Source organism: Leuciscus leuciscus, assembly GCF_965113295.1.
Source record: "Leuciscus leuciscus genome assembly, chromosome: 6".
Taxonomy (NCBI): Eukaryota; Metazoa; Chordata; class Actinopteri; order Cypriniformes; family Leuciscidae; genus Leuciscus; species Leuciscus leuciscus.
This window is the reverse complement of record NC_138730.1, coordinates 16,917,341-16,931,104: the sequence shown is the minus strand read 5'-3', so window position 1 is coordinate 16,931,104 and position 13,764 is coordinate 16,917,341. Positions and strand designations below refer to the sequence as shown.

Genomic DNA, 13,764 nt, shown 5'->3' with positions numbered 1-13,764 from the left:
GTTTTTGCTATAGTACCGAAATTGGTACAGAGAACCGTGAAATTTTACTGGTACCTTGACAACCCTACAAAGGGGTATTACCGATGTTTTTTATGTTGTAGAATAAAACGTGAGAATATCTTGAGCTTGTATTGACCACAGACCTTATTTCAGGCATTTAACCAAAAATCCCATTCAAAAACCCCATTGACTTCAGCGCGACAGAACCAGAAGTGTTTCAATGCTAAGTTTAGGCCTACAGAAATACATCATCCCTGCAGCGCTCTATTGGCTGAGATGTTTTATCTGATATTTCTGCTGTCGTTTAGACAAAGCTTTTAATAATTATGTATTAACTAACTGGGAGTGTAGATATATGAAAAATAATTAACCACAATTCATGTTGTGATTCCAGAAGTTTCGAGACTTAAATTTATTGGGAGGGAAAAAAAGGAAGCATGAATTCAATTTGCATCTTGAATTGTGTGTGCTTAAAATCATAAGGATTAAATTAATTAATTTCAATTGCTAAGTCATTCTGTGACCCACTTGGAAGTTGGCCGGGGGCCGCCTGGTTGAGAACCACTGCTTTAATAAGAGTTTTCTAATGTTCACTCACACAATGAAATGCTTTGATTGTGCTCTGTCACATTACCCATCATACTCTGTTATTTAGGGTTTTACTCCTTTATTGGTCATATCAGGAGGATCAGCCAGAGCCTAACCTCCACTTACTCATATTTGAGTTCCCAGATAACCTCATTATGCACAAATGAGTCATGTCAGAAGATTTGTAAGCATGTGTGATGATGATGATGACATTAGTCCGTGAGCAAGAGCTTTTCCCTCTCATTTTACGATCGTAATGACTATGAACGTTCTTAAAAAAAAAAAAAAAATCATGTTAATTAATTGCAATAGATAGGAAAACTGGGAAAAGTAAACAAAGTGGATTCCTTTGTAACTAATCCCTCAGCCTGTGTGTGTTTGTGCCAGCTTAAACCACAGGTCTGGATTTACTGTGTGGAAAAATAGGTCTTTTATAGTCTTATAGGAAAAGTAGTAGTTAAACTGGCATGGGTAGTGATGGAAAATGATGTTTAAAACCATTTTAGTGCTTTTAGTATTCATGCCTGACAACACCCCATCTGTCTGTTTTCCGTCTCGTCTTTTATATGCATGGTCAAATCACATTAGACACTCACCAGGAGGCTTCAGTGGAGTGTGAATAAGGGCTGCGTGCAAGACTCTCCTCAGGTGCCTCTCGTTTCTCAAGCAAAACCAATGTCAGCAGTGCAAAATCTTATTCACAGCTTCTCATCATTCAGATCACACTTATGGTGCATGGCAGCGATTGTGTGGACTGGAGGAGCTGATGTGCTCTTTTTAATTTCAAATATGTACATTGTAAAAATTATATAAGTTTTAAATAAAAGAAAGATTATTGGAGTTTGCTTTACAAGAAAATTACAAAAATTTCAATGTTACTTTTGTAATTATTTGTCAAATTCACTAGCAATTTCTGAGTGAGAATTTTTCTAAGAAATGCCTTTTTTTTCTTTTTTTTTGTGTCACTAGTCGCGTTTCCGCTACCCTTCAAATTAAGCATTACGAATTGAAAATACGGCCAATGGTCAGTTTCGCAAAAACTCTCATATATCGCCAAAAAGTTTTTACGCTCCCATGAGATGGTTTTTCAGGCAGTTCGAAAAAGGAATATTTCGCAAAACTGCAATGGAAACAGTTTTTGCGCATTAGTCACATGACGTAGATGACGCGGTATGTTTGGACAGAGCTGTTTATTAAACTCATAAAAGACAAAAGAATAACGGCAATACTGGATTATAAACAACAAAGAAATGTCACAATCAAGACCTCGAAGCAGATATTAGGGAGAAACACCCAGAAACAGCCGCTCACAAGTATAAAGGTCTTGCCATTAAAGCTTGGAAAACACACCTACGTCTCCTTCCATTAATAATAATGGCTTGTGTGTTCGATGGGATATCCGTAAACCTACCAACATCCATCGCCATAATTGTTGGAATGACTTTTAAAAATTACGTTTCAGTCGCATAACATCGGTTAATGGAAACACCGTCATTTCACAATCGTTTTTTATCGACATTTAGAAAATATCGCAAACGGTTTGCGCAAATCTGTAATGGAAACGCGGCTACTGTTTTTACAAAAACAGTGTTTTCTACTTCAAGGACAGGCTAAAATTATGCCCTTTCCCTCCTGCATATGTACTAGACGGATCCTCTTGCAAGGCCATAGCATAATGGAGGCGACTGAGGAATTTGATACAGTGTAATCTAATTTGTCACACACTTCGAGCTTATATTTGACTTTGGTACTACACTAATTATTGAGTAATTCAGATGACGACAGTACCAGCCAGTGCTTCAGTCTTCAGTCTCCCTTCAGTCCCCAGCTGAAATATGCTGTTTTTGCTGCTACATTGCAGATTTTGTGGAGTTCACCGGTCCCATTATCCCATATCAATGTATCATGTTCTGTAAGCGCTGGTCTTCAGACTGACTGCTTCATTAGTCATACCCGGGGTCCAAAATATACTTTTTGCCACAACTGCCAATGGTGAGTGAATTGAGAGAATTTACCAGTAAATGTTCTTTTGAATAACATTAAATAAATTGCCATAAATTGTCATCAGTTACTCACACTCATGTTATTCGAAACCAATAAGACTTTTGTTTATATTTGAAGCATAGTTTATCATCTTTGAATATATTTTAAATTAGATTTCTGTCCCTCCAATTGAAAGTCCATTCCACCAAAACTTTAGCGTTTCAAGTTCATAAATAGATCGAAAAAATAATCCATTACCTTGTATGTGAACCGATTTAATTTAAGCATTTATTCATACATAAACATTGACAATGCACATACATAGAGCATGTTAAATATGTTAAATAGAAGCTCTAACGTGCTTGCTTGATGCTGGAGAACCAATGAGGTTTGTTCAGTACGGTTTGTTCTCACACGTCAAGCAAGAACGCTTGAGCTTCTGTTTACTATTTTTGATGTGCGTTTATCAATGTGTAAATGTGCAATTTGCTAATTTGTGTAACTTTTATTTTGGTGCATTATGAATGTTCATTTTGGACCCTGGTAAAAGGTTTCTGTGGAGCACTGACTGCTTAATTTGAGATACCCATTATCACTTTTTGAAGACTGAAGGTTTGTGTTGTAGTGGCCATTGTTGGAAAGCACTTTTATAGCTCACATAAGAGGCAGCTTAAATACAGACCATCCCCCTTCACATCTGCAGCTTTAGTAATGCACCAGGGAAGCCTAGCCAGCACATGTGTGATAAGTAGATTGATAGCTTGTGGGGAAACTCTCAGATAACCTCTGAATATCAAACATATTTATAGAATATTAGATAACAGTAGATCATAGCCAACCCGTAGGTTGTTATTCTGCCTTTGGTGTATGTCTGACTCTGTTTTACCAAACCCAAAAGACTGTGAGAGCAAGAGGAATGTGCGATAAAGATGTTCCTTTGAAACTGCGCACATTAACAACAAGATTCCCCCCCAAAATAACTTTTTTTTGTTTGCTAATGCTTCATCATCACAATTACTATTGCACAAACCCCCCAAGTATTAAGACCCGTTCACACCAAGGACGACTATAGTGATAACGCATAAGTCCACACATGACTATGATGTAACGGTACAGAGAAACAGTATTGTTGTAGTCACTTTTAGAACTTTTTTTTTTTTTTCAGCTGATCAACAATATAAACAATGAAAGCCAATCAGAATCCATCCTGCTTTAAAGAACACTAGCATTTAAAGCAGCAGACGACAACACTGCAGCGTGCGCTTAGAATAAACAAAACAATATCGTCCGCTGGTGTGGACGCTAATAGAGTTATCAGTAGTTGTCTTTATAGTTATCACTCTTGGTGTGAATATGCCTTTAAACTAGAGAGAGTAGGGTTACCAACCATTCTGTAGAACACGGAATTCCTGTATTTAAGACATTAAAGTAGCATTCCGTATTAAACCCATACGGAATGCAGTTTGTCCCATATTTTGCATAGACCTATGCCTACCTGAAATTGAGAGGCCATTGAAAGTTAATCATCTTTCTTTTTCTTTTTTGTACAATTATTGATTTGCGAACATAGCCCTTTGAGGACGGCTTGAAGACCAAGCAGAATCCTCTGTCGGCTAGTCGCTCCCGCTTATAAGGATAATTAGACGCAAATGTTACAGTCAAACACGTCCGTCTAGCGGGTTTACATAGAAAAACGATTCTGTGTGAATGGCCCATAACTCTTTATGGTTGCAACAACATTTTAGTTCTAATTTTGAATTTGTTTAGCCGTTCAATTGTTATGCTTTTAAATGATATGCCATATGTACCTTGAACAGTATTGTATTTTTAATGGAAGTTGCTTATTTAAAATGTCTCCCACACTTTTCAGATAGTTCCCACATTTTAACTGAACCTTTGTGCAACTTCGTTTTAATAGAAAGCTGATGCAGAATATCAGAGAGAATATATTTTATTTTGATCTTATCTCGTGAATGGAATATGATTGTAATGTAAATGTGAAATGTTCATATCGCGTTATTGCATGTTTTTGAAAGGCCTATTATGTTTTTATGTGATTCCATGATTTGTTTTGCCCATTTAATAAGTAGCCTCTTGTCTTTCCAATCAAACCAAGGATATTTGGATACAAGGATGTAAACTTTGTTTTGACTTGTTTTGAAGATCAACCCAGGTAGATTTGTCTGATCCTTGATGCAATCACAGACAGCGATGCAAATTTGATTCTGTGCTAAATTGATCTAATATTTAATGTTTTTTTATTTTATTTTTAAATGTAGATTTAAGTAGCAAATGAGAATCGATAAAATTGTCTATATTTTGAGACAAAGGTCTTGTTGTGCAGTGTGTTGTGGTTGTATTAGGTTTTTCACACAAGCAAATAAATAAAAACCTTTAGACTTGAGCTAAAATGGGGGTTTGAGACATGGACGGGATCTTTTTGAATTGAACCAGACAGTGTAGATTCACATAGCAGCATCTTGACATTGTGGTGGCAAACATCTCTCACATTTCCTTCAGAGATCTAGCTAATATTTTCACTAGCATAAAGCTATAAATAAAGATGTCTGTCTCCTTTTCCGGTGGAACTTTTACTTAGAAACATTCCAGATATTCCATGAATGTACTCTAATTCTTAACACATCAGTAATGCTCTTCCTGCTCCATCTCAGTCCATTGATCCACTGTGGAGGAACATCCAGCAAACAGTTTAGCTCACATCTTAAAATTGCTGCTAAAATGTTTCTTTTACTTCATTTTTCCATATTTGGGTCTTTAGCCCATCATATGTTTATCGTTTTGATAATCATCTTAATGTGTTTTTTAAATATGACACTGAAATTAAGTTATCAAGCTGGCTAACAAAAGCAAGCTTTTACTGAAATGGCAAGAATGATTTGTGCCAATAGAATGAGTTGAAAATTACAAACAGATCACTGTATGTCACTGTGTTCAGCAAAAATTTGTTTATGAATTCATACTATTTCATAGCGGTCATAAGTTATATTTATAGCTGGGACACTTTCACTTTTTTTGCTTAAAAACACAGTAAATGGTTGTAAATTGCTGTAACTACTTCTCTTTTTGTTAAGCTCTGACACAAATATCTTAAGAATAAAATGTATCATTTGCAGGGCAATGACAAATCTTGGCCTTTTTTTTTTAATTATAAACTTTAAGAATAGTCTTAGTCTCAATAGTCTCTAACTGTGAATCTGAATGGTCTGTAAGTATTCTCTCGTTGTGTCCCTCAGGTGCCCACATTCTGCTGCTGAGGAGAGAGCACCACGATGAGGAGACAGTAGGCACCCACCATAGTATGGCCGCGTCCCGCTCTTCGCGCGTCACAAGATCATCAGTGGGGATAAATGGATTGGATGAGAACTTTTGTGGTCGAACCCTCAGGAACCGCAGCATCGCCCAGCCGGAAGAGAGCTCTCCGCCTCCTGTGCCCAGAGCCCGCTCACCCAAGAAGAAGCAGGACTGTCAGCAGCACCAGCAGCCCGGAGCACAGGTCGGAAAGGTAGCCGAGAGCAAGGCGGAGGGTGAGCCCTTGCCCTCCTACGGAAAACGGGGCTTGCCAAGCTCCGAGAAGGACGAGTCGGACAAATCGGACTACTGCGAGCGTCCGAGGGCCGGGGGTGGGCCGGAAGCCTCCCCCGCCCTGAAGAGGGCCAAACGCTGCCCTCGCTCAGGTGAATCACAGGGGGTAGAGGAGGAACCTTCTCTCAAACCGGAGAGCCCTGATCCCGCTGCACTGAAGGAAAATGACGAGGGCGCCAAATCGAACGCGTCCACGGCCCTTCAGCTCAGCCTCGACAAAGAGGCAGAGCAGAAAGAGGACAGCCTGGTGGAGAAGATCATCCTTCCCCCACAGGCTGTTGAGAACGTCAAGGCCACCAATGGCCTCGCCGAACTCTATAAGGAGGACTCAGAAGTTGCAGCCTTACCCGCGGTGCCCTGTGCCTCCCCTGCCACGCTCAACAACAGTCCTTCACTGTTAAACGGCAACCAGGCTGCGCCCTCATCCCCTGACCCTATTGTGCCTTGTAGATCCCCTCATCCCAAGCAAGCCAATGAGTCTGACAGCCCTCAGATTGACTGTGAGAGGAACTGCACGGCTGAGGAAGCTGCCGAGGCCGTGCTGTCCCGGGAACCCGAGATGGAGGTAGAGGTGGACGTCGTGGGGGACTCCGGGCAGGCTCTGGATGAGCTCGCGAGAGAGGAGAGCACCAATGGTGGCTTTCAGGCTGAGCCACAGGACCCTTCTGACAACTGCTCGAATATCTCAGGAGAAATGGCGATGCTGGCTGCCCCCCAGCTGCCCACAGAGCCCCCCTCCTTCACAGAGCCTCAAGAACACAGATACACCCTGAGGACTTCACCGCGCCGCGCTGCCTTTGGTAGTGGGCTCAAAGCCAGCTCCCCCAAACCCAGTTCCCCGCACATAGACAATGGTTCGCTGAAGGAGGAGGCCATGCCGGTTCCTCTTTTCTCGGAGGACACCAGCCATAAAGAGCCTCCACATGATGCACTGGGGCTTTCTAGCGAGGCAGACAGTGAACTCTCAGAGAAAGCAGGCGTCAGTGGAGAGGTCAGAGTGTTGGATAGTAGAGTGTCGAGATCCACCAAAGAGCTGCTGGCCGCTCAGGCTGAGGAAGATGAGGAGGAAGAGGAGGATCCAGATGTCTACTATTTTGAGTCTGATCACTTGGCTCTCAAACACAACAAAGAGTATGTTCAGGTTTATGCTATCCTGTCTGAAGTCGTCATTGCTTTCATAATTGTGGTCAACAAAGATGTGCTTTGTCTTCTTTATGCCCTTTTGTTTTCATTCATTTGTGGCGTTTGCTATGACAAGCACCATTGTTACTGTTCATCATACTGTTCCTGATTTGAACAAACCCGGAGTATTCAACTTTTTAAATATGAAGGATTAAAACGACATATTTTTTGCAACTGACATGAATCATGCAGCTTGTGGAGCAGAGTACTTTTCAGTCAACTGACAGATGGAAAAAATACCGTAGGCTTGAAGTGCGGTCACATTAGTGATTTTTTTGCAAAATATTGTGTGCAAAAAGGTCTATTATCTATTGTCAATAGTGTAGCAATGTATAAAGCACAGCTTCACTCACAAGTCATTTTCAAACCAAGCAGCTTTCTGTTGGTTATCGTGGTGAATCCGCATGACCAATTTGAACCCATTGCGAAATCTCCATGGGAAAATCTTTCACCCTTTAGCCTTTGGTTTCTCATTGACTTTAGCCAATGAGAAACCAAATAGTAAAGGTCTAGAGCCAATCAGAAAACCCTAGCTGATGCATAATAACGTTCTGGTAACTTTAGCGGCATATTGGTGGTACCACTAGTACTTTTCATGTCCAAATATTTTAGTTTCCAGATTCAGTGTGTTTTGTAGCTTTGAAAAGAATTAGCATGCTACTGTGCTTTTACTTTTGTGTGGTTGTCAAAACCAAGCAGTTTAAGTTTTGAATTTGTCTATCCTGCTCTTGTCTTTTGCCTTTTTAGTTTTCAAAGTGTTTGTGCTTTGTAATTTGAAGACAGGAATGTTGACCCAGATACGCATCTTTGTGTTTTCCTGCTTAACTCTGCATACGTGTTTTCTGTAGTGTAATAGTCAACTGTGCTAGCAGAAAATGAGCAACAGCTGCTGTAATCTCCAGGACAGTGGTAGGCAATAAACGAGGGGAAGCCTGCTGCTGGTGAACAGGTTGTCCTGGGTCGTACTTATTCAGCATGTGCCCGTCTCACAGTGTGAGTGCAGGGATCAGGAGCAGCCAGCTGGATTGGCTTGTCGGTCAATAGAAATGAAAAGAGAATGGTGCCACGTCAGTTTATGAGGCCTGTCTGAATTTTTATATTTTTTGTTACATTTAATCGTTTTCATTTCTTCTCTGGGACAGTTTTTCGCCTCCTGTTTAATTAGGATTTATTGTGTGCTTGACATAAATTCAAACTTTAGATATATTTATGCAGAGTTTAACTTTTTTGAAGAACCAAATGATGGTTGTTGCTTGTCTGTGCAAAACTGGCAACCACAATGCCAGGAAATTCTGATTGCCAGGCTGTTGCTAAAATGTTCAGAGTGTTTTTTTTTTTTTAAGCATTGCTGGTTTGGTTCCTAGGACGTTGCTAGAGTGTTTTGATAGTCGCTAGGTGGTTGGTTAGTGTAAGGGTATGGTGAAACAGTACCAGGCGAAAATGGCCGTCTGATAGTCAAGTCACCTTTATTTATATAGCGCTTTTTACAATACAGATTGTTTCAAAGCAGCTTAACAGTGATAACAGGAAAATAATGCAGCAAAGTTTGTTTCTAGAAGAAAATAGCGTCATAGTCCAGCTTAAGTAAGTTCAGTGATGACTGATTTTTGTTGTTAAAAAGTAGCACTCCTCAGGTTTGAGGTCTCCATTGATGTGGAGGTATGGTGTTAGGGGTTTGTTCTAAACCAAAGTATGAGAAGAAGGGATAGTGATGATGGCCTTAACAAGCACCACTAACAAGTAAGGTACCACACAATAAACTTCTAAGTGCCTCACATTAAAAGCTACTAAGCTGGAAAGATGTATCTCTCTAAGTTTATTGAGAGCTGTTTTACTACTGAATCCCAAGTGTCTGGTATTCAGTACAGGTTAAAATGGTACAGTACGAAGCCCGTATCACTATATATTTGTTTAGTTTTTGTCTGTTATTAGTGAACTAGCCTGCCTTTCAGATGGTAAACCCATAGGTGGCAGTGAAATGCCAGCCATATGTCAGTTTTTGGCTCATTGCCATCCTTGGCTGCTTTCCCAAACCTGCAGTGCTACATGCCCATCTTCATTGTGCATCTGAATCGAGATGCTGTTAACAGCTCCTCTGTGGTCTAAGTTATTAGACGGCAAGGAAATTGAAGAAAAACTAGTCAGCTGCCCTCAAGTAAGGCAAATCAAATGGAGCAAGTCCTTTAAATGAATTCTGTTTGAGATTAAATGATTGCTGTCATCAATTGGTTTTCATTCATGCTATGTTAGGCTAGATTGATTTATACAAGGTCTGTTGAGCTTCTGAATAAGATGACTTCTAAGCAGTAGGCAGAATCTCCTGCTCAGAGGAGCATCTTTTGTCTAATTGCTTTTTTTCTTCTCTGCCTTTTTTCGTGCTCCTATTTGTGGATCCTATTTTTCCTGAGGGCGCGCAGGGAAAAGGTCAAAGCTCTGTAGCGCTCAGGCAACGTCATCTTCATAACGTTCAGGATGAATCTAGAAAAGCTCTTTCAAATGTGAGCTTCTGAATCCCAAATCATATATTGGAGGCACAAAATCCTATGTTTTTTCTTTTTTGTTTGAACCGCAGGCCACTATTATATAACATGAATCTAGTAGAGAAGAATAGTGATTGGCTTGTCATACCTCTATTTCCAACAATTATAATCGTACATCTGCAATTCTGTTGCCCATTCTAGCGTTTTTTTATAATTATTCGATTTAAGTGTTTCATTATTCCTTGTTGTAAATGATCGGTTTAATTTTTCAACGTTTTTGTTTATTTCTATGGGGGAAAATGCACTTCTTGTAATTAGTTTGACCTCCTGAGTTTGACCATCACTATTTGAATTTTAAAAATCTTTCCCTAAAAGTGTTAAACAATTAAAAATGAGCTTTCCATGATGAACAACTAGTCCATCTATCTGCCGGTGGAAGCACAAAGCCCGGTTCCTGCATGAAGCTGTCAGTCATCACCCACGCACCCCGTGACGAACAGGAAATATTTCTATTTATAGAATATATATTTATATGGGAACAGTTTACGGAGGCTTTCTTATGTAAAGCTTGTGGTTGTGCTGTACTAAAATTAAATGATGAATGAACTGCTGAAAGTTTGATGGTTAGATGCATAGCATCAGCTGTTAATAATGTACAAGGCATCTCCTCTGTCCTACATGTTAGTTATCAGAGGTTGCTCCAGACCATCAGCGTACTGGAGGCCCAGCGAAACCAAGCCATCCTGGACCTAGAGACGCTGGCACGGCATCAGAAGGAAGCCCTGTCAGACCCCATCGCCTTTGTGGACCAGCTACAGAAACAGGTACAGAAGTTTCCTCCAGGCCCTACGTTGCTGATGCCTGAAATGGCTGTTATATTTAGTGGTGTGTTCTGGTTTGAGAATGTAATGCTTTTGATCTTTTGCTTTTGTTACAGGTGGAGATGGGGTTGCCTCGCCCCCAGAGAGTGGTCCAGCTCCCGGTCATTGCGTGGGACCAATACACCTCAGGCCGTGGCGACTTTGAAAGGGAGTTCTGTGACAAGAAGCGCAAAACACGGCAGTTGCAGTTAATCTTTGACAAAGGTGTGTACCAGTTGTTTGTGAAAGATTTTGTAGTGTAGGTTTTTATGGAGGGGCCCCGGGTCCAATGAGTAGGACGTATAATAGAAGACCTTAGTGGGCCCAAAAATACATTAAAAATGCCATTCGTAATGGGCTACACGATTAATCAAAATAAAATAAAATGAAATCGCAATATGGAATAATCTGCTACAACTTCCAACACAAAAGTTGGATTTAAAAATGAAGAAATGAAGAAAATTTTATATTTTAATTATGTAATTTTATAGTAAATTGTATAGTAAAAATACAAATATTTTATTGTGAAATTGTCAAATTGAAACTATAATTGTTTATCTTTAATACTTATTTAGTGTACTTATTATTTATTTATATTACATTTTTTTTACTGTGAAATATCACAATAATAATAATGTTTCTTAATAATATTTTATTTAGTAATAATAATAATAAAAATAAAATAACCATTATTATTATTTTATAGTCATATTGATATATAATCACTATTATTTTGGGCCAAATTGTGCAGCCCTATAAAGAAGCACAGCAAACCTGAAGTTTTTTTTTTCTTTTTCTTTTCTTTTTTCGCATTTTTAATTGCAGTTTTCATCAGGAAAAACACAATTGGAGCAGTGGAGCCCTAATTCATCCCTACAATTACATAATTAATGTAAAGTTCATATTGATATTTTTGTGGGGTGATATTGTTTATTAAAGTTCATTGTGATATTTTTGTAAATGTCAGGGTGATGCAAAAATATTTTAACAAAACTGCTTTAATTTTTTTAATTGGATTAATATTTGAAAAACATCTTTCCCTACACAAAAGTCCTCTGTTGCGGAAAACAAATGGAAACGTGCAATAAAAAAGCCCGCTGTAAAACAGCATATAATGTCATAGAGCTCCTGTATACCCTCAAGATTGTGTGTCAAGGTACCAGATCATTTGACATTTTTATAACAAGGGAAGTGTAAGTTGTTGTCAGTACTTAAAAAATAAAATAAAATAAAATGTTATCATATGATTCCAACTCGTAACTGAAGAGTAGACTTGATACATTAGATTTTCTTTATCATTAGTGGGCCCCCTCATCATAGTGAAGTGTTTAACCCAGCGGTTGCCCTGAGTTTGTCTGTTCAATGGCGAATGCATGGAAAAGGAATCATGCCAAAGTTAAAATGCTCATCATTGTCTTCTGTAGTGGGGTTGCCTGCTCGACCAAAAAGTCCTGTGGATTCCAAGAAGGAGGGAGACTCCTCATCCGTCTACTCCTCCTCCCTGCCGTCAAGCGACGGTCCAGAACACAGCATGTCCAGTAGCAGAACTCAGGTAATCTCAGATAAAGTCTTCATACTTACCGTCGTTTGTATTCTGTCATCATTTACAGCCATCTGGCCTCCATGAAACCTGCATGTTGTGTTTTGTAGAGGAGAACATGGGATAACAGATTCTCTTTTTTGCTTTGCTCATTTGTTCCCCATGACCTACGATTTCACCATGTTTCATCACACACCGCTGCATCTGATACACAATAAGATCAAGACCTAACATTTAACTTGACATTGTTTCTTGTTATATATGTGTTCATGGGCATGAACACATATATCTGAGTACACATACATCCCCTAGGGCATGAACTCTGAAGTGTTCTGCATACACAACATCTTTCCTGAGAGCACAATATCTCCATCCATATTCATCCTGCTTTAACATTTCAGCATGGAATGCGCTTCAAGCGTGCTGATGACAAATGACTGTAAATATCAGTGTCTCAATGGTTTTTCTTTTTCCTGGTCTGCTTTATGGAGGTGCTGTGTTCAGACAAACTAGCTTTTAGTCAGTTCTTTCCATCTCTCTTGTTAAGTATGCCCATGTTCATGCATGCGGCCCATGTAGAGAAAATATGGTATCTATGGAAACCAGTGGGAGAAATGTTCCCTTCCCTTTGATACAGAATGTGTATATATGTTAACTTTATGAATAAAGCATTTCCATTGGTCTCTCTTTAGATCAGGAAATCTTAGATCTCATTATCCAATCCAAAAGCCAATAGATTGCATCAGTTTTGATTTGAAGCAAAAAAGTATTTGAAAATCGGCCAAAAATACAAAGGTACAAGACTGAGTAGTGCGGGTAAGAACTACAATCCCATGAAGCATTGCAAATTACATAATTGAATTAAAAATGATGAGTCAAGTCAAGTATATTTGTATAGCGCTTTTCACAATACAGATTGTATCAAAGCAGCTTCACAGTATTAAATTAAAATAATACAACAAAGTTTGTTTCAAGAGGAATTTATTGATTGATCAAATTAAATTAAATATCCCCAAAATATGAGGAAATATAAAACTATTCATTTCAAATTTGTGTCATTTATTCACCCAAACCTGCATGAGTTTCTTTCATCTGTTGAACACAAAAAAGGATATTTTGAAGAATGTTGGTAATCGTACAGTTGACGGGAGTCATTGATTTCCAGAGAATTGGAACCATCAACTGTTTGATTACAAACATTCTTCAAAATATCCTTTTTTTGTGTTCAGCAGGAGAAGGAAGAACCTAATTTTGGGTGAACTATCCAGGGTTCCCACGGGTCCTTGAAATCCTTAAGTTTGTGAATCTGAAAAAACAATGTCAAGGCCCTGGAAAGTTTTTGAAATTAAACATGCATAGATACAGGTCTTTGAAAGTGCTTGAATTTATTTTGTGCAAGAAGTTTTCTGTAAAAAAAAAAAAATCCATATTCCCCAACACTTCGTGACCTATGAATACTAGCTTGCTTTATTTACATTAGTTCCGCGCATTTACGCATTACTTTAAGTGTTTCCCGCTTGAGGTACGT

At 39.0% G+C, this 13,764-nt stretch overlaps 1 protein-coding gene and 2 long non-coding RNA genes across 4 annotated transcripts in view; 1 reads left to right on the top strand and 2 right to left on the bottom strand.

Moving 5' to 3' along the window:
- Window positions 1-13,764, top strand: part of zzz3 (zinc finger, ZZ-type containing 3) — a 29,792-nt gene that overhangs the window by 4,033 nt on the left and 11,995 nt on the right. For both annotated transcript variants that reach the window (XM_082173979.1, XM_082173980.1), the window contains exons 2-5: window positions 5,826-7,305; window positions 10,522-10,660; window positions 10,774-10,921; window positions 12,121-12,248. In XM_082173979.1, coding sequence (XP_082030105.1) covers window positions 5,891-7,305; window positions 10,522-10,660; window positions 10,774-10,921; window positions 12,121-12,248 — 1,830 coding nt within the window. In that variant the 5' untranslated portion in view covers window positions 5,826-5,890. The remainder of the gene's footprint in view (window positions 1-5,825; window positions 7,306-10,521; window positions 10,661-10,773; window positions 10,922-12,120; window positions 12,249-13,764) is intronic.
- On the bottom strand, window positions 792-2,770 carry LOC309501268. Its single transcript, XR_014206835.1, has 2 exons — window positions 1,605-2,770; window positions 792-1,553 (listed from the first exon to the last, which is right to left on the bottom strand). It is a non-coding gene; the product is annotated as an uncharacterized lncRNA (long non-coding RNA).
- Window positions 2,943-5,819, bottom strand: LOC309501860. The gene is made up of 3 exons (XR_014207005.1): window positions 5,553-5,819; window positions 3,873-5,344; window positions 2,943-3,821 (listed from the first exon to the last, which is right to left on the bottom strand). It is a non-coding gene; the product is annotated as an uncharacterized lncRNA (long non-coding RNA).